Source organism: Buteo buteo, chromosome 12 (genome assembly GCF_964188355.1).
Source record: "Buteo buteo chromosome 12, bButBut1.hap1.1, whole genome shotgun sequence".
NCBI classification, from domain to species: domain Eukaryota; kingdom Metazoa; phylum Chordata; class Aves; order Accipitriformes; family Accipitridae; genus Buteo; species Buteo buteo.
The window spans coordinates 28,015,082-28,035,745 of NC_134182.1; the positions used below are offsets into that span (position 1 = coordinate 28,015,082).

The 20,664-nt window shown below is 42.4% G+C and overlaps 1 protein-coding gene across 1 annotated transcript in view; it reads right to left on the reverse strand.

Moving 5' to 3' along the window:
• Positions 1-20,664, reverse strand: part of KIF26B (kinesin family member 26B) — a 312,315-nt gene that overhangs the window by 95,912 nt on the left and 195,739 nt on the right. Inside the window, exon 5 of the mRNA XM_075043158.1 lies at positions 20,108-20,291. Within this exon, the coding sequence (XP_074899259.1) occupies positions 20,108-20,291 (184 nt within the window). The remainder of the gene's footprint in view (positions 1-20,107; positions 20,292-20,664) is intronic.

Sequence of the window (20,664 nt, forward strand, 5' to 3'; positions counted from 1 at the left end):
GATCAGTAAAACACAGACAAATTGGCTTCTTAATGGGGGAAAAAAGGCACAAGCAAAAGCATTTTTATACTATACGGTTACAACAGCCTTTACTTTCAAGCTCAACTAAATATCAGCAAATGCAAATTAATGTCTCACTTAATATGAAGCTCTTCTTGCCAGCTTATAATCCTCCTCATCCTTCCTCCTCCTCCCCTGTACTCTTGAACTTAATGAAGTCTCTGGCAGCTATTTGGTTTGTGTAAATTAAAAGGCACCACTGCATGACAGAGGTGGGTTTTTTTGACTTCTCCATGCAGAGGCTGCGATGTGAACTGAAGGCTTCATTGCTGGGACAGCCTACCCAAGGTGCATAAATCAAAATCTATTTTTGTAATTTTTTTTTTTTAATGAAGTGAATTAAAAACTAGGGAAGATGCCATGTTGACAATTTTGTTCTCTAAAGAGACCAGGTGCTGCATAAACTGTATCCAGATGAGTTTACCTATTAACATACCTCAGCTCTATTTGACTAGGGCCATTTCAAGGGGCAAAAGGATTGTTTAGCATCTGTGCCTGTTTAATCCTGGGCTCTCAGTCAAGACTGCTAATTCACATACTGGTTTTCCTGATCTATTTGTCTATTCATTGACAGACCACCAACAGCCTTCCCTCCACTGCTCTGAATCTCCAGCTGTCTGGATTTTGAAAATATCAGGTCCTAAGACTCTCCTTTTAAGAAAGTATCTCTCCATTCTGCTTCCATTTTCAGATATAATACAAACTATTAAAATAAAACAGGCTCTCATAGTCTCTTTGAAAAATTGATTTCTCCAGCATAACATCTCTCCGAGAATCCAAAGAACAGAATTCTTGCACATCTCAGCACAGGAAAAGGCAGTTGTTGGAGGGTCCTCTGCCCGCTGTGGGGTGACTGCTGCCCTAAATAATCCCTGAACTCCAGTTACCGCACACGTTGCTGTTATGTGTGGTGTTACTGGGTGGATACAAGGGCAGCAGATCTGTGAGCATCCCCCTAAGGACTGCACAGCCAGGCAAAAGCAAGATACAATTTATCTTTCCATTCTTAAAATCCCAACAGCAGGAACACACAGTGTTCATGAAACAACCATTTCTAATTCAGTATTTGCCTTCTGCTTGTGAGAGTCATAGCTGAATTTGGCTCATATTGTTTCAGAAAGCAGTCAGTCTTACAGAGCCTTGCATCCTTTTGCCTTCTGTTCAGAAGCCTGTTTCGACTTCTAGCTCTAAAGAAATTCACTTCCAATAGTAACATTTACATGACAAATACTCAATTCAGTGTCTGATTCAGATCTTATTTGTTGTATTCCACAATTTGCTAAAACATAGCTTGTTATGAGGGATGAAAGGTCAGTCTCCAGAAAGTATCAAAATCAGTTGCCAGCCTTTAACTAGTCACAGTTTGAGTTTCTTATCAGCTGGACTTTGAACAACCATTACAAATTTGGACTTGAATCATTTACTTCAAAACAAGTAAGCATGTTGCAAGGTAATGCTGTGTGCATTTTGTCTCTGCCAGTTAGGAGGAAGATGCTAACAGTCCTCCAAGGAGATGATTGAGGGGTATGGGTGGGTGGCAGTGCTGCAGGATTAAGGTGTCGGGAAGAAGGGAGGGAGAGAGCATGTTACCACAGCTTTGCTTTATCTGTCTTGTCAGGTCATTTGATCCTAGACTAAGTAATGAACGTGTTTACTTAGTAGTGTATTTTTAAAACATTTCCCTGGGGGCCAGAGAGTTTGGTGAATAGTCTTCTATCTCACAGTAGTAAAAAGGAAATAAAAGAATTAGACTATGAGGGAGCAAGTTAAACAGAAGTGGAAGGGTAGTTAAGAGATGTAAAGATAAGTGTAACTTGCAGAGAAAGAAAAGCTGAGCTTTGTCCAGAGTCTGGTATTTTAGACTCACTTGCTAGCTAGAACATATCTTCTCTACCTGTGTTTCCACACGTTCTAGGACTACTCTGCAGGAGAGACAGATTGATATAAATCATTGTGTAACACACACACAAAAAAACCCAAAACAACAAACAAACAAAAAAACCCAGAAAAATCACAAAAAACCCAGTGAGATGCAAAAGTCTTCCTACGAAAACTCTTAGAGACTAGAAGGTACTTTCAGCTCTTCCAACCTTCCTTGAAAAAGTGAGGGGGAGGGGGGAATAAATGCAGGGCAGGCACCCACCTTGTATATTTTCTGTCTAGACAGTAACTGGGAAATCTGTAAAAAAATATTAGTAGCTTGCCTCTGTTGTACTCTTTGCAGATCTGTTTAGTCCCCCAACCGAATCTCCACAGTCTAGCCCTGAGAGACAGTGGATGCCGACAATGCCTTATAACAAGGATAGTCTAATTAATTGTTGTTTTGTGATTATTGCCTGAGAATTTAGTGAAGGGAGACCCAGACATATGAGAAGAGCAGTTTCAATCTTTATACTTTAACTCTAGTTTTCAGTAACTAATTGCATGTCTTTCCTTTTTCCCCTTTGCCTCCCTTTAGATGCAACAAAAAAGCAAACCTTTTACTGATGCATATGTAAATCACATCAGGACAAAAAAAGCCTTCCTGTTCCAGTGCCTCACCACCCTCACAGTGAAGAACTTCTTCCCTACACCTAATCTAAACCTACCCTCTTCCAGTTTAAAGCCATTATGCCTTGTATCACTACAAGCCCTTGTAAAAAGTCCCTCTCCCGCTTTCTTGTAGCCCCCCCTTAGGTACTGGAAGGCTGCTATAGGGTCTCCCCAGAGCCTTCTCTTCTCCAGGCTGAACAACCCCAACTCTCCCAGCCTGTCTTCACAGGAGAGGTGTTCCAGCCCTCTAATCATCTTCGTGGCCCTCCTCTGGACTCGCTCCAACAGGTCCGTGTCCTTCTTATGCTGGGGGCCCCAGAGCTGAGCACAGGGGCCCAGCTCCAGGTGGGGCCTCATGAGAGTGGAGTAGGGGGGGACAATCACCTCCCTGGACCTGCTGGTCATGCTTCTTTTGATGCAGCCCCGGATATGGTTGGCTTTCTGGGCTGCAAGTGCACATTGCTGGGTCATGTTGAGCTTCTCATCAACCAACACCCCCAAGTCCTTCTCTGCAGGGCTGCTCTCAAACCACTCCTCGTTCAGCCTGTATTTGTGCTTGCGATTGCCCTGACGCATGTGCAGGACCTTGCACTTGGCCTTGTTGAACTTCATGAAGTTTGCACAGGCCCACCTCTCCAGCCTGTCAAGGTCCCTCTGGATGACATTCCTTCCATCCAGTGTGCCCACCACACCACACAGCTTGGTGTCATCCACAAACTTGCTGTGGGTGCACGCAATCCCACTGGCCATGTTAGCAACAAAGATGTTAAACAGCACCGGTCCCAATAGCCCGCCCTGGGAATGCTTCTCATCACTGCTCTCCACTTGGACATCAAGACACCGACCGCAATTCTTTGAGTGTGACCATCCAGCCAATTCCTTATCCACTGAGTGCTCCATCCATCAAATCCATGTCTCTCCAATTTAGAGACAAGGTCGTCGTGCAGGACAGCGTCAAACACTTTGTGCATGTCCAGGTAGATGACGTCCATTGCTCTCCCCTTATCCATCAACACTGCAAACCCATTGTAAAAGGCCACCAAATCTGTCAGGCATGATTTGTCCTTAGTGAAGCCATGTTGGCTGTCACCATCCACCTTCTTATTTTCCATGTACCCTAGTATAGTTTCCAGGAGGATCTGCTCCATGATCTTGCTGGGAACAGAGGTGAGACTCACTAGCCTGTAGTTCCCTGGGACTTCCTTTTTTCCCTTTTCAAAAATGGGGGTTAGTTTCCCCTTTTCCAGTCAGTGGGAACTTCCCTGGACTGCCATGACTTCTCAAATATGATGGATAGTGGCTTAGCCACTTCCGCCACCAGTTCCCTCCAGACCCATGGATCCATCTCATCAGGTCTCATGGACTTGTGCACCTTTAGGTTCCTTAGACAGTCTCAAACCTGATCTTCTCCTGTGGTGGGCAGTTCCTCATTCTCCAGTCCGTGCCTTTGCCTTCTGCAACTTGGGTGGTGTGGCTGGAGCACTTGCTGGTGAAGACTGAGGCAAAAAAGTCATTGAGTACCTCAGCCTTCTCCATTTGCCTGGTAACCAGGTCTCCCGTTTCCTTCCAGAGAGGGCCCACATTCTCCCTAGTCTTCCTTTTATTACTGATGTACCTATAGAAGTTTTTCTTGTTGCCCTTGATGTCTCTGGACAGATTTAATTCTTTCAGGGCTTTGGCTTTCCCAGCGTGATCCCTGACTGCTTGGACAATTTCTCTGTATTCCTCCCAGGCTGCCTGTCCTTGCTTCCACCCTCTGTAGGCTTTCTTTTTGTGTTTGAATTTGTCCAGGAGCTACCTGGTCATCCATGCAGGTCTCCTGGCATTTTTGCCTGACTTCCTTTTTGTTGGGCTGCATCGCTCCTGAGATTGGAGGAGGTGATCCTTGAATATTAACCAGCTTTCTTGGGCCGCTCTTCCCTCCAGGGCTTTATCCCATGGTACTCTACTAAGCAGATATCTGAAGAGGACAAAGTCTGCTCTCCTGAAGGGTAGCGAGCCTGCTGTGCACCCTCCTCACTGCCCTAAGAATCTTGAACTCCACCACTTCATAGTCACTGCAGCTGAGGCTGCTCTTGAGCTTCACATTCCCCACCAGTCCCACCTTGTTAGTGAGAACAAGGTCCAGTATAGCACCTGTCCTCATTGGCTCCTCTATCACTTGGAGAAGGAAATTGTCACCAATGCATTCCAGGAACCTCCTGGATTACTTATGCCCTGCTTTGTTCCTCCAACAGATACCAGGGTGGTTGAAGCCCCCCATGAGGACCAGGGCTCGCAACGTGAGGCTGCTCCTATCTATCTATAGAGGCCCTCATCCACTTGGGTCTTCCTGGTCAGGTGGCTTCTAGCAGACCCCCACTATAATGTCACCTGTCCTTGCCTTCCCTTTAATCCTGACCCATAAACTCTCGGTTGGCTCCTCATCCATCCCCAGGTGGAACTCCATGCACTCAGCTGGCATTGACACAGAGGACGATGGCTATGGATCATGGATACAAGTATCACAGATACTCAGTTTGTTGGCAGGTTCTGTAAAGATGGCTATGAATCCTGAAAGTTTCATCATCCACATGAATTCATGTGCTCAGAGTGTTTCAGTCATCTAGTTCACAAGATGAAAATGTTCCACAAGCTGCTTTTGTCAAGAGTAAGCACAGGTCGATGGAGTCTGCCCACTTCTCATTTGGCCACTGTAGTTTACCTACTTTCACTGCTTCACCTTGAACATGAAGCTGGTGAATTCACCTACTGCTATGTTCATCCCTGATGTTCTAATCTACACCATTTACATTAGTGGAGGTAAAACCTGAATGAAGAAGAGTGACCAGGCAATAGTGTGCCACTCTATTTCAGAAGTTGACCATCAAATTGTGCTGAACACTTACAATACTAATGGCATGCACAGAAAGTTCAGGATCAGTGTGCAGACAATACACCCTTTTGTCCTTGCCTCCCTCCTCCTCCCCAGGTTATCTCTCATCCCCTCCAAAGGGCTTTCTTCTTCTGTTACTGAAGAAAGCAATATTTGAGCAACAGCTTTCTCCACCCTTTTAATCTGACAAATCATGGAGAATATTCCTGTGGCAACCAGCTGTGATAAACTATTCTGTACAGTAGATTGAATTCTTCAGTAATAACAATATTACACGAAGAAGCTTTTTGGACTATTAAAACCATGTTAAAAGCAGGATGACATGATTTATAGTCTTTGATGCTGAGCTCCCATATTGCTTGTTTCACAAATGATGTTGCTTTCCAGAAAAATGGTGGAGTAATAGTTGTGCTGCAGGTCTTTGCTAAGCTTCTTCTCCATCAGTGTATTGGGCGTTCAGCTGAATGGGCTTCCCTTGATAGCCTTATCTCTCGGTGGGCCAGTGTGGCTTGGATGGAGCTGTGTGAAATGGCACATGGCACTAGCTCCAATACCTATTTCATTGAGAGCAGAACTTGAGTGTCCTGAAAATTGCTTAGCAAACAGGACTTGAAATCAAAGTGACAGCAGTCTCATGCCCTAAGGAAGGCACATTTTGGTACCCAGCAGGGTATCAAAGAGTAGTTCTGAGTCATTTTTTTAATTCTATGGAAAGGAACCATGCAGTGGCCCCAAATCAGGTAAAGCCCTGCCAGGTCAGTGACTTACAGACATAGGCTGTGCAAGAAAGAATGGGGAGAAGGGCACAATCATCCAGTTGCAGACAACCAGATACTCACATTTCTCTTTGCCCAGCCCAGCTATTACACTTCAAGAGACTCAGAGACACTGGGGATTTCATGCCACTGCAATCTGGAGGGAGCTTACAAACCTCCAGGGAACAGTCTGCATCAATTTGTCCTGAAGCCTGAATATTTGACATTTGTAACATCTTGTCTGCCTTTTTATTGTGGGCTTGGAGTGGGAGGAGAAAATGATAAGAGGTTTTTGTAGAAGACGCCTAATAATCAGAATACTCTTCTTATTCACCATTATTAGTCCCTACTGAATTAGATGGATCAGGAAAAGATACTTCATTTCTTTGGAAATAAAGAAGAACAGTCTGAAATCTTGAGGAAATATTACGCCTATTAGTGTCTATGTAAAAGCCCTAGAAATAATGCTCATGGAGATAAGATGAAGAATAAGAAGATAACAAAGGCAAAACAGCAAAGGCAAATTTCCCCCTATGTGCTGCTCTGCAATTAACTGTTTGAAGCAATTCCCGATCCCCTTAATCTCAAGAACTCTGCTTATCTGCCCATCCAGTTATTTTTAATTTGTACTTCTATTATTACTGCTGCATTATTAATGCACCCTGATAAGATAGGAAATAGCTTGGTGGTGTTCTGTTTCAGCAATGCCTTGCGCAGCATAATAGTCTTTATGATTAATAACTCCCTCCCATCTGAGGAGATTCACGATTCCCACCACTCACTGAGTACGAGGCCCCGGGGGAATCCCGTTTCCTCCTCTGTGTTGCTATTCCATTTCCCAAAAGCAGCCTGGGCCTCCTTGTGTTTATCACGTCTGCACATGCTGTTATCAATCCGAGTGCATGCCTTCTACTTCTGTCTGGCCAGGCAATACACATCCCTGGTGCCTCAGTCAGATCTCGTGCCAGCACATACCTTAGCACTGCTCCTCATAGCTGACAAAAAGGCAATGTTTACAGTATTTTCTTGGGGCAGGTGGGGAAGGGAGGGCAGCTTTTCTAGCCACATTTCTTCCAGAATCTGGGCTCAGGTGCTGTGGCTGAGCTAGTCAAGAACAGATTTCTATAGCAAATCAAGATTTGGTTTTGGATAAACCTCCAGCAATACCAAATGATGGAAAGAAGGGGGCAAGACATTACAGCAAATACAGTTTGAAATACATATGTCATATTTTCTGTGGGAAAAGGGGGCAGGGAAGAAAGGATCAACAGTTTTTAATTTTTCCCACATCTATGTTTCTGTAATGGAGTATGTGATGCTGTAAGGGTTATTGTACAGCTTTCCTATTGGCATTTTAATACACACCACATTTTAACACCACATCTTTTTCTAACTAAGCATCTCCCCTTCAGTATAAACATTGTAAATTGAGCCAACCTGTGGAAAAATCCAACAGCAATTAATATGGATGAGAGTAACTGGGATCTACAGAAACGCAATAGAGCCTCACGGATACCTAGAGAATTTAATGTAAAATGCTGCTATTTGTATGAGCATTTTCAATCACCTCATATGAGAAAAAAGATCATGCAATGTATAGGAGGACTGAGCTAAGGAAGGAGGAGGATATTATTCTTGATTAAAATCCATGAGAAGTTACTGGAAGTGTCTTAAGGAAATGTTTAGTCCTCTCTCAAAAAAAAAATCTTCTATTTTATAAATATAAATAACTATAGCTAGTTAGCCTCCCAATTTTTTCAGATAACTTGCTCAGAAGCTCCATATATAGCTTTTTCCTATATATTCCCACTGTACTGGTAGGGAAAGGGAGATGAATACATTTAAACACATATATATATGCATCTATATATGTTTCTAGATACAAATGTACACACCATATGTATAGTGTGAATTACACATATACCTACCCATCCAACTATTGCAGATGCACCCATTCTGTTTCTCACTTCTGAGTGCTACAGGAGAGGTTTTGAGGGTCACAGGCCTTAAAAATATATTAACCTACCTCCTGATTTTTTAAGATCAGACAGGTCAATGATTTCAAACTTTGTTTTTACCTTTTCTATATAGAAAGATTCTTCCATAAAGAGAAATGCGAACATTAAAGTATTGCTTTTCATACCTGGCATTTCGTATCTCACTATCCAATGAAAGATCTTTTAACTACTAATCACTTTGGCAACAATATAGAAGAAAAAGTCTATTTACATTTGGAAAATGAAATGGCATTTGGGTATCAGGAATCCAGATCCACTAACGATATGTTTCCAAACCCCAAGCCACACTGCCTATCCTTCTGGGAAGGATTCCTCACTGGAAGTGATTCACAGGTCACGTTACAGAGCAATGAGAATCCAGGCATCTGAGGGCCAGTAGCTGTAACCTAATGGGTGTGCACATTGTGACCAGCTTTACAGATCCATCCTGGCAGAAGTACAGCTGAACATCTCTGGTCCTTAAATCAATAAAGATCAGTTCAACTTTCCTTTGGTTTGCATAAGGAAAAATGTGCAAAAGCCTGCTTGGTCCTTTTCCTTGAAGGTCTGGCTGCTTTATGCAGCCTGCTCAGTTGCATGCAGGTCTGCTCAACCAGACCCGGGTGCAATATAGTGAGCCTCCGATGTTTTTTAGACTGGAAAGCAGAGGATGCAGACTACCACCTGGAGGAGAGATGCAAGTATCTAGACCTTTCTGTAAGCATCTCGTTACTATACCTCCCAGTAGCTGGTTTTCTATTAAAGGTTCAGAGCAGAACACAAGAAGAGACTGTGTTCCTACTCAGGGAGAGTTTCATTTCACCTTACTTGAGCCAGCCAAAACACAGATATCTCATTCAAAGGCAGCTGTCTAGGTTGCCTCTGTAATCAACTGAAAAAGAAGGTAACATCTGGTAGGCAAGTCAGCCCATCCTAATATAGGTAGCACTTCTCTCCATTCCTCCATGGGAGGAATTCATATGACCAGCCTAGATCAGAAGGATAGTGATCAGTTCACTTAAGCTAGCAACATGAATCGCAGCGTAAGGGAGTGCAATGGTGGCAGTAAAGAGGGAGGAAAAAGATAGGGAGATAATGACTTGGAGCATGGGGATACAGGTGTCTCATAAAAGCACAAAAAAATCAACAAATGTCTCCAGAGACATATTCCCCAAAATGGGTTTGATTCCTAAAGGAAAAGGCAAAAAAGGGGGGAGAGATGGTGAATGAGAAGAGATATATCTAATGGTATTCCCAGTATTAAAATACAGTTCATGCTAGGCTCTTCCTCAGCTGGGCTGGTTATCTATTTAAGTTACTGTTGTACCAGAGAAACAAGGTAAAGCCCAGACCTGTAGAATGATGGAAAGCAGAATAACCTTGCAGCTGAATCAAGAGGCTCAGCTGAATCATTAGCCCACGATGTTACAGCAGTGCTGTAGCTGAGCATCCCACAGTGTCACCATCCCACCTGCAGCACTGAGTACTGCTCTCAGACACATGCTGAGAAGAGTCAAACACAAAAGGAAAAGGCTGGGAGGAGAAGAGCTTTAGGAAGTTTTAAAGGGGGGAAAAAATTGTTATAAGGCCTACAGCTGAGTACTTAAAGTACAGTGCCTGCAATTTGCATAAGATCTCAGAAAACTTGCCATGATCCCAGGTTTAGCAAACTATTCAGCATTTAATTTCCTTCCTCAGCATTGTCTGAGAGACACCCTTGTAATTTTCAGTTTCTTTCATCTTGACTTTCCTGATACATATTAACCTCTTCTTCATGGATTTAAAAATTAATTTAATGGGGTGAGAGGTGAGGGGGAGAGGGCAGGGAGGAAGGGGACATATCAAAAAGTAGTACTGAAAGTCTTAGAAATGAAGTGGAAGTGATTAACTAGAACTATTATAATGCCCCAAAATATCAACCAGCAGTACAACCTAAATTGAAAAGCAAAGGAAATAAAAAGACAATAGGTCAGAAAAACTTTGAGAAAATCAAAGTGTTAAAAACAATGACTTTTTATATTCTAGAAAAATCCAGTAGTTTTCATTCAAATTGCATAACCTTCAATGTTAAGAGACTTTAAAATGTGGCCACTATACTGTCATACTATTTCAACAACATGAGAATATGTTTAAAGCATACCTACTAGGTGACCAATATTAAAGATTTCTATAGCTTCATTAGGTTGACAACACTGAGACAGTCAAATTAATTGACCCACGTGGGCCTTATGTATAAGGCTTATAGGCAACTAGATGTCTACAAATTATGATCATTCATGCCACTAAGTGACTTCAATCAAGAAAACAGTCAACTGACCTAAAAGTTATAGATTGCTGGGCATAAAATCATGCATTTATGACAATGCAGAGGGCGCTGTATAAATCAAGTCACTTAGGAACATACAAAGCCTAGTAGCACCAGACTGAAGTGATTTCAGCAAGCTGATTTTATTTTGATCCTCAATGTTTACAGGAAAATTCCTCAAAACAGACCACAGGAAACAATACAAAACTAGGCTTTACAGCTGTTTCCCTGGGTGAAATGTACTATAAAAGAATCACGGAAAGGATTGATTCTTCCAACACAGAAATAAGAAGTATTATCAAAATGAGGTACAGCCTTTTCCATATTTTGTCTGTCCAGTTCAATTCTACTGCAAATCTCCTCTACCCACCTCCCGTGCTCACAAGCTCACTCATCAGTACAATTTCTGAATACACATAGGAAGATGTCACTAAGGAGAGGAACACCATTTTTCATATTCTTTGAGGCAAAAAAGTAATTTACTGAGCAACGGTCTCTTATCCATATTTGCTATCACCAATAGTTGGTGCTCAGATTAGGGTACAAGTCTTCCTCTATGACATATGGAAAGAGGTGCTTTTTTTCCAAAGCCAAGAGTTTAATTTAAGGACTGTAAGTTACTCTCTAGAAAAACCTCACTTTCTGTGTTGCCATTTTCAGCCCTTCCCAGTGAAAAGGGAGATGTCTACTAGTTTGAAAGATGGCTTTATTTTATGGAAAATCAGCAGAGGCGAAGGAATTAACAGAAGAGAAAGATACCTTAGTATCACGCTTGACCACACGATGCCCAGATTGGTGGAGCACTCCTAATGCCATACAGCAGAACTGCTCCATTTTGTGGATTCAGATGTAAGGACAGCAACAGTATTCTGCCTTCAATTTTCCCATTTCAGATGTAAACCTATTCCTTAGTGTCTGCCTCCATCTGCAATGCTCCAGGAAACGATTACACTAGCATCCACCTGCCATGAGCTCCTCTCTCTGGGTCTGCTCCTTGCCAACTGACCTTAGGAATCCCATTATCAGGAATGGCAGCTTGTCAGGCCAGGAACTTTGGAGCCACTTCCTAAGCTTTTAACAGCTTGCAGGTGGGCCAAAATGGACCCACTGCCCTTAAACTGGCTTATTAATAGGTAGGGGCAAGACCTAATCTTCCCCTCCTAAAGGGACTGGCTAGATTATATGGCCGAAATGCAGCCCTGCTTCTCCACGCAAGCATTCTCTCTTGCATGGTGTAAAGTTTAGGCAACAGGCCAGATTTTCTCTTAGCAGGCTTGGTTGATATGTGCTCCTAGCTCCCATGAAGTAGCAGCTTCTGCACGTCACAAAGAGAAGGAACAGCAATTATGGCCATTCTCTAAATCGTAGAAACGTGACTGCATAGAAATTTCTTTAAAATAGGTCTGTCTTTAAATCTCACAGCCAACCAAAATGCAATCTGACAGAGTACAGGCATGCCTGGGTTGGTATTTCCACATCCAGGATAAGCTTGACTTTAGAGAAAGACAAACTAAGTGTGCATAGAAAATATGATTGAGGGAGGTAAGAGATTATTGTTTGTAGCAATTGTTCCAGCTTTTATTAATTTCACCTTTTTCTTAAAGCAGTTTCAGGTATGAAAACTCCTCCCAGAAAAGCCCACCTAGCAGGAATCTAGCCAAAGAGCATGAAAGCCTCCACCAGGTCCAAACAGTAGATTTGGTGAGGAAAATCCCAGTTCTGAGCAACTCCGTCTAGAGGCAAACGGCCACCTGGATTTCATTCCAAGTGGAACTAACTATTTAATTTCTGCAACAATCATGTTGACAACAAAGATGAACACATATGTCTCCTTTAAATGCCTCAAGGGATCATCTTTTTTTTTTCTTCCCCATTTCAGTAACCATGGTAACTTTGGGCAAAACCAGCTCTCACTTCAGAAATTGTTTTCTGTGATAAAGGGTTTAAAATCACATTTGTCACCTAACCATTAACTTTTTCCCCCTATACACCTGAGTAATGAAGGACAGAGTACCTCTGCTTTACAAAGGAAAGAGAACCTATTTGATTCTCTCTGAAAAACCTTCAAGATGGATGGCAGCGAAGTGAAATACAGAACATATTTTGCAAGTTGTGCTTGGTTTTTTGCTGACCTTAACACAGGTTTTCATAAACACCTGCTTAATGTATACCATAATGTTGCCAAAAAAATCGTCACATCCACCAATCAGCTAGCCAAAATGCAAATTCTGATAGTAGAAAAGGAGGTTTCCTATATCTTTTGGACTTAATCAAGACGTGCATCAATTTTGTTCCCTTCAAATCAACTTTGCAAATCACATAAGTCTAAGAATGTCTGTCTACTTTCCACTGCACTGATACAATGAGTTGACACAGCTATTGAAAACATCTTTTGACAAAGACTATTCAAATCATGACTCATACAGGCTATAGCCAATAGAATACTTACTCATTATTAACACACATATTGCACTGTTATAGCTTGGATTAAAGCATGTCAAGGCCAGTGCAATAATTGTTGCCCTACTTAGTGAAAAGTCCAATAAACTATTTCAAGGCAGCAGATAGCTGAAATACTAGCAGTTTGCAAACCCAAAGCATTGGCATACACTTCTGACCCCTTCCAAAAGACAGTTCTGAATCTACTCAGATGAACTGCTTGGGCAGTAGGGCTTTCTTCACTGTGACTTTTGGCAGATGTACATATAAACAAGAAATAGCACAAGTGGAGAAGCAGGGACAGAAAGAACAACAAGGAGAAGAAAAACTTGAACAAACATTGGTACTGTAGGACAAAGAAATGCCCTTAAACTGAGGAAGGAATGAGACATTGAAGTCCTAGGTGAAAGGACCTGGTGGAGTAAGAAGGAAAATTGCCTTTAGTTGCTTCTCTCTGTTGGCATTCAAGATTTTGTATTTCCTTGTAAAGGAACTGAATTGAACTAACAATACCTGATGCATCCCCTTCATAATCTCTTCCCCTATCTCGAAAAGTCTGCAAAGCACTGCATCTTGACTAGCCACTTGGATCAAAAGGATAGTAGCATGTTATATGATCAATATACAAAGTGGGATGGTGTGACATAAGACCATCTTTTGATTTTTTACAATGACACTACCACTGTCTTTTTTCGGCCAAAGACATAAGACTCTGTCTGTTAATCGTCAGTGGTATTCTGCTTTTGTGGACCTCCTGCCTCCGAAGAGGAAAGGAGTATCACACCTTTCCCCACACAAATGTGCTCTCCTTCACCAAACAAGACACTTACTAGCTAGACTTTATGGTAGGAACCTTCAGTGGGGCTCAGGGAGGTGGGTACCAGCTCCCAGTGACATTCACAAAAATTCAAAGGAATGACACAGCTGAGTGCCTCTGAAAATTCTCTGCTGTTTTGGTGGAGGCAATTTCAGGTCAGACAAAATCCTTCTGATGCTTCCAGATAGAGTTTTATGCAAATCAAAGTGAGGAAAAGGCGAGCTGCAGACTAATGTAAAGGGAACAGTAGACTTTACATTTATCTCAATCAAATATTGTGCTTTAATGGAAGATTAAATTCTTACAGCCAGGCACTGAAAAATTTTAACTGAACCTTTTTTAGTATGTGACACAGGTCTTTAGGAGCAAGGCGTATGACTTAGGAGTGTCTATCACAGAACCAATCTCCTACCAGCATATTGTGGGCATTCCTGGCATTTGGCCATAGCTTGGCTCCCATTCACAGCCCTTCCCAGCCAGGTTCCGTGCTCAGCCCCTGCCAGGAGACCAGGTCCCGCATCTCTCACTCACTTGCTAGACTCTCAAAAACCCCGCTCTGTGCTGCTTCCTACCCTGCCCTACACACTTGGAAAGGTCTCCTCAGAAGCATCTGCAGTGTAACCTATTACTCCCCCTCCAAAGATTTTCATAATCTCCTCTTCTACAACACCTACTAAAGCTTGACAAGGGGTATCTAATATTAGACTGTTGATGGGTTGAGGGCACCGCTATCAAGATGACCAATAATACCTCATTGTTTCTTCTTGCTTCCCGTCTCTCTGTCTGTCTGGTCTTCCTCCCTACACTGAGATCATAAGTGCCCTGGTACAGAAACCATTTTTTTTAATCTGAATTTATACATTATTTAGCAAAATGGGTCTGGGCTCTGCAAGCAGGAGTCCTGATGCTATAGAAAAATAAAAAGTAAGCACAAGATCACAAATTACAGTCCATTTTGCTAATAGGTTGAAATGACTTCCCAAAGAAGGTACAATGACGACTTCTTTCTCCCTGGTAGAAACCTTTTGCATAAGGATCATTTTAACACACAAACATTGCTATTTTATTTTCAGATTAACAAGAACCAACAAAAAACAATTCACACCAAAAAGTAATATATAAGGAAAAGTAAACTAATCTCTGCCCAAACATAACAAATACCTCTCAGTGACAGTTTTATAAGACTACACACAGGAAAATAATAAATTAAAGAAAGCACAGAGACTACATCCATTCATCCTGAACCCTGTGCCACCTGAAAACAACCTATTTATTAAGGCTGGCAGAAAATTTTTCATACAAGCTGTTTTTCATGGGTAACGTGGGATTCAGCAAAACAACATCTTTCACAGAAAGAACATTTTGGATTTTCATCAAAAGTCTTGGTTTAGTTTCAGCTTTGTTTGACAGAAAATGGAGGGGAGGGAAGAAGATTGGGGAGCAAATCTAAGCAAACCTTAATAGAATGCCCTTACACTAGTTAATCTGAGTGCAGTCATGGAATAATTCATTATTTCTGCATGGAAAGCCTTTTTGCTCTGTTTCTTGGCTCATTGTCAAGAAGGACAAAACAGGCTTAAGGAGTATGTTCCAGAAAATGATGGGACTTGGGGAAACTGCACATACAGTCATCCAGAACAGTGGCATACTGTGTGTGTGTAAACCCAGCAAAAGCAATCTACGACTCTCAGAATACGATCATTCAAAGCAGAGAGAGAAGGAAAAGTGATGTTCGAGCTGTGGCAGTTTATGGAGCAGGACTGTTTCTCAATCCAAAAGAAAACTCTCCGCTCTCAAGAAACAACTGCGGGGATACCACACTACCACCCGGGGATCAGCTCCCTCTGCCAGCAAATGCAAACCCAAAGCACACGTGTATGTTATGATCCATACAAGCACCACTGCTAATATATTTGCAACATGGTTACAAACCTTTTATTTTATTTCCAAAAAGTTCTCCCTGAAGTGAGTGCAACAAAAAATCTGATCCTTTACTACTTTATTTCACTTTGACACTGCAGTATTTCTGCTAAGGTCAATGGTGTATCTAACAGTGAAGTAAAATGGTGATTATGCAGTCCCAACATTTCATTATTAATACCATCTTCCCCCCTTCTGTGAAGCTGAACTTTAGCTTTCAAATAATACTTCTTCCAAATTCCAGGCTGGTACAGTTTGATTTGCCAGGCCTTTTGTAAGAAAAGGTGTGAAGCATGCAGCCTGAGTATACACTCTCTAATTCTCTTCTCTTTGTCAGTTTAGACTTTAGTTGTATCCATATCCATACTAACTGCTAATTAACTTTTAAATACGTTGCTGATAGGCAAATCCTCCTAGTTTAACTCACAAAAATTACATGCCCGCACATGACAGCTGAGAAACTCTACAATTTTAAATAAATCATTGTCATCAAGTTTGCAATGAGAAGCAGAATCTTTGAAATTTCTAGTAGAAGTGAAAATATAAAATGGCAACTGTTTGGTGGCAAGTTCATTTTAGAAAACTGTGAAATGAAATTGAACCTCAAAGTCTATGATTTGAAGTACCTGACTTCCTATCCCACAGCGTCTTGGATACCCACCCACGCTGTCAAACGGACAGCTGTCAATCTAACACCAAGCTAGCAACATCCAGAGTCTGTGCCAGGGCTGCCAGCCCTATAGCTAAGAGTCTCCCTGCCAGGAAGCCCGACCAGGGCAGTCTGTGCACAGCCGTCCCCAGCGGTCTCAGAAATCCAGAGTCCTTGGTAATGGCCAGATTTCCAGTTCTGGTGAACCAGACTTTCCAGTAACAAACTGTCATGTTAGAAATTGCCCAGCCTGCTCAAACCCAAAGCAAGTTTTATCACACTGGGATTGCTGGTAAAATGCTATTTAAACACAAACCAGAAAAAAACCTAAGTGACTGAAAATAACATTTAGCTTCCCTGAACCTGCTTCCTCCACACAGGTCTACATTTTATAAATTTATACACTTAGACAAAATACTATATGAGAGAAAATGCTGAGAAAAGTAACATAGGTTTTTTTAGCATGCTCCTATCAAAACATATGCCAACCAAACTGAACATAACATGTATAAATAACAACAATAAAAAATAAAAAGCAAACAAGCTGGAAATTCCATTACCTTATCTGAAGTTTCCTCAGTCTGACAGATAAATTATATTGTTATTCTGCAGTTACTTACTTATTATGCCTCACACCTATTTCTGACATATTAAAATGAAAATTGTGCTACAGAGGTAAACTGATGGGAAACTTTGATGAAAGTATACAAACTTCAGATCATAATTATAGGGTGACTCCTAGAAGAAGACAGAGGTGAAAAATGAAACTGAATTCCAGAAACCATAGGTTAGACATATTTGTGCTAATGGAAATGTGGAAAAAAGAAAGAATTTTCTCTATTTTAGCTATATGAATTAACTTAATTTGGTTTATTACTTTGGAGAAATGTGTTAAAACTTTTTTTTAAAAACCTCTTAGCTATTTCTTGTATACTCTGATAGCTATGGGATAGTAAGTCTAAACTGAAAAGAAATATCCTCCTTCATCGGCTGGACTGCAAAATTTCAGTTTTACTCATACGGGTGGAAAGCCTGGAGCCTGTTCTGGTACATGGTGTTGATGAAGCAGCAAATCATAGGTCTGTTTGGGCATATTGCAAAACTGTTTCCCAAGCCCTATCCACTGGAAACCAATAATTAGAGGAGCAAGGAAGGTTCAGATCAAGCTTGCAGTGTTTTGAGAGAGCTATGTTTGTGTCTTTCTGTGTGTAGACACCTTTCTTCGGAAGGGGAAAACCAATAATCGGGAGAAGTGCCCACACAGTTCAACAAGGGAAATTAGCCCCTTGTTTTCATAAACACACCCTTCATTATTTCTCAGTGGAATTTTTAATTTTATTCAGATATAACCTGTCCCAAGCACAGAAAAGTAAGGATCTGGAGAGCATGGCTTCTAATGTAAATATTTTCCATAGCAGCTTCTTACAGCAATGAACAGGTTCAAGTTTAGTCCTCTCACTAAAGTCAGAGTATGCATCACTACTAAGTTTTATGAGATCATGACAGATTTGTACATTACTTCCCACCTTCCAGGCAAGATGAAAGAAAGAGAGCCCTATGTGGAGGGAATCCCTTTTCAAACAGGCATTAAACCATCCATGAAAGTAATACCGTTGTTCTTTGAAAAAAACACTGGAACTGCACAAGAAAGTGAGTATCCAAAATCAGGAGTGAAAATTCTGAAGCCAATCCTATGCTCAGCACTCCTAGATCATATATTACAATTTCTCTTCTAAACACAAAGATTTTCACCAAATTCATTGTCACTGCTTAGTATTCAATGAATATGGAAAAGCCCCGCACACAGATGCTTGCATAAGAAACTACCTTGATTAAAGCAAACTGCTGTCCTCAGCAACTGCATGCGTGTATTCCCAGATGTAATATGCCAGGCTCGCCATTTATGACAGGGAAAAAGGAAGGGCCACTCAAACAAACAACAAAGCAACAGCAAACTATATAACCACCTCCTCCATTGCCTCAACCATTTTCCATTATAAGTGTGCACCTAAACAGCATTTTAAGAGGGTATGATTACGAAGAGTGGGAAGAAATAACATGACAGAAGGAAAAAGGAGCAATTCATCATTATCAGCATAGGCTTTGTTCAAGTACATGGTATGGTGGGTTGACCCTGGCTGGACGCCAGGTGCCCACCAAAGCCGTTCTATCACTCCCCTCCTCAGCTGGACAGGGGAGAGAAAATATAACAAAGGGCTGGTGGGTCGAGATAAGGACAGGAGAGATCGCTCACCAATTACCATCACAGGCAAAACAGACTCAGCTTGGGAAAAATTAACTCAATTTATTACCAATCAACCAGAGTAGGGTAAAGAGAAATAAAACCAAATCTCAGAACACCTTCCCTCCACCCCTCACTTCTTCCCAGGCACAACTTCACTCTCGGATTCTCTACCACCGCCCCCCCCGCCCAGCGGCACAGCGGGATGGGGATGGGGTTTATGGTCAGTTCATCACACGTTATTTTCTGCCACTTCATCCTCCTCAGGGGGAGGACTCATCACTCTCTTCCCCTGCTTCAACATGGGGTCCCTCCCATGGGAGACAGTCCTCCATGAACTTCTCCAACTGGGTCCTTCCCACAGGCTGCAGTTCTTCATGAACTGCTCCAGCATGGGTCCTTTCCACGGTGTGCAGTCCTTCAGGCACAGACTGCTCCAGCGTGGGTCCCCCATGGGGTCACAGGTCCTGCCAGAAAACCTGCTCCATGGGCTCCTCTCTCCACAGATCCGCAGGTCCTGCCAGCAGCCTGCTCCAGCATGGGCTTCCCACAGGGTCACAGCCTCCTTCGGGCACCCACCTGCTCCAGTGTGGGGTTCTCCATGGGCTGCAGGTGGAGATCTGCTCCACTGTGGACCTCCATGGACTGCAGGGGGACAGCCTGCCTCACCAGGGTCTTCACCACAGGCTGCAGGGGAATCTCTGCTCCGGCACCTGGAGCACCTCCTCCCCCTCCTTCTTCACTGACCTTGGGGTCTGCAGGGTTGGTTCTCTTACATGTTCTCACTCCTCTCCGGCTGCCATTTCCGCCTGTCCCAACTTTTTTTCCCGTCTTAAATCTGTTATCCCAGAGGTGCTACCATTATCGCTGATTGGCTCGGCCTTGGCCGGCAGCAGGTCCATCTTAGAGCCGACTGGCATTGGCTCTGTCGGACACAGGGGAAGCTTCCAGCAGCTTCTTACAGAAGCCACCCCTGTAACCCCCCCGGCTACAAAAACCTGGCCACACAAAGCCAATACGCATGGCCCAGTCTTGCCCTGACTGCGCTGGAAGAAAGCCAGGAAACATGAGGTGGAAACAAATTACAGTGTGTCCAGCCAAGACACCAGTCTGGACAGCAAGGGGATCATGAACCCAGAATATGCCACAGCAAGCAACTGCTGCGCAGTTTAAACACAGCCACAGAGACCAACTGCTTCAGAAACCCTGGCAGAACAAGCATTACCACCACCTAGTAGCACTGTGGTCCCAATACAGGTGCATTTAGTGTAGCTGGCCTTGATATGTATTGCTGCTGCACGATTAGGTCTGGCTGCGTTGATGTCAACTTCAACTTTATTAGTTCACTTGCATTAATTAACTTACATTGTTAGGCCTTTATACATGTGTTCAGGGACCGATTGCAGTAAAGCCAACTGAGAAAGGACATGGTCTTTCAATTCCCTTAAAGTTTTGTGCAAGGATAAAATCTTCTCCCAGAGAAAACAAGTGTTTTAGTGATATTTGCAAGGCCTACCTTGCCCAAACCAGGGGTGTCTTTCACTTTGCTGACTGCCCTCAACAAACATGGTGGTGCAGGTGGTGGGGAGGTCTGAAGGATACTTGTGAAGCTGGTAGAGAAGAGAGGAGATTCAGGAACAGATGATGCAGAAGGCCTGTGCTTCTTCTTTTTGGAAGACAGGTTCAATTTCTGAGCAGCTCTGTGGGGAAAAATGACAAGAGTGAGGCAAAACAACCCCAAACTCATCAACATAAGCAGTCAAGAATAAAGAAAGGTATTTATCAGGTTACTACTTATGTAGGATCTCAGTTTTGATCTCACTAATCCCAACAGTTTTATAATTCTTGTTCTTCACTCATTATCGCTAGTTTAACGTCACTGACTTCACAAAGTTGCTCCAAATTTACACAGTCTGCATTAAGTAGGGTCACAATCAGGCCTCTGTTGCTATCTCATCTGTTGAAGCAATTCAGCCTGCAAGAAAGCTCCAAAACCTCCAATTAAATCAATGAGCTATACAGCAATTTCTGTTCTCAAATTAAGTTCAGTCACCAAATGGTTCACAAAGAATT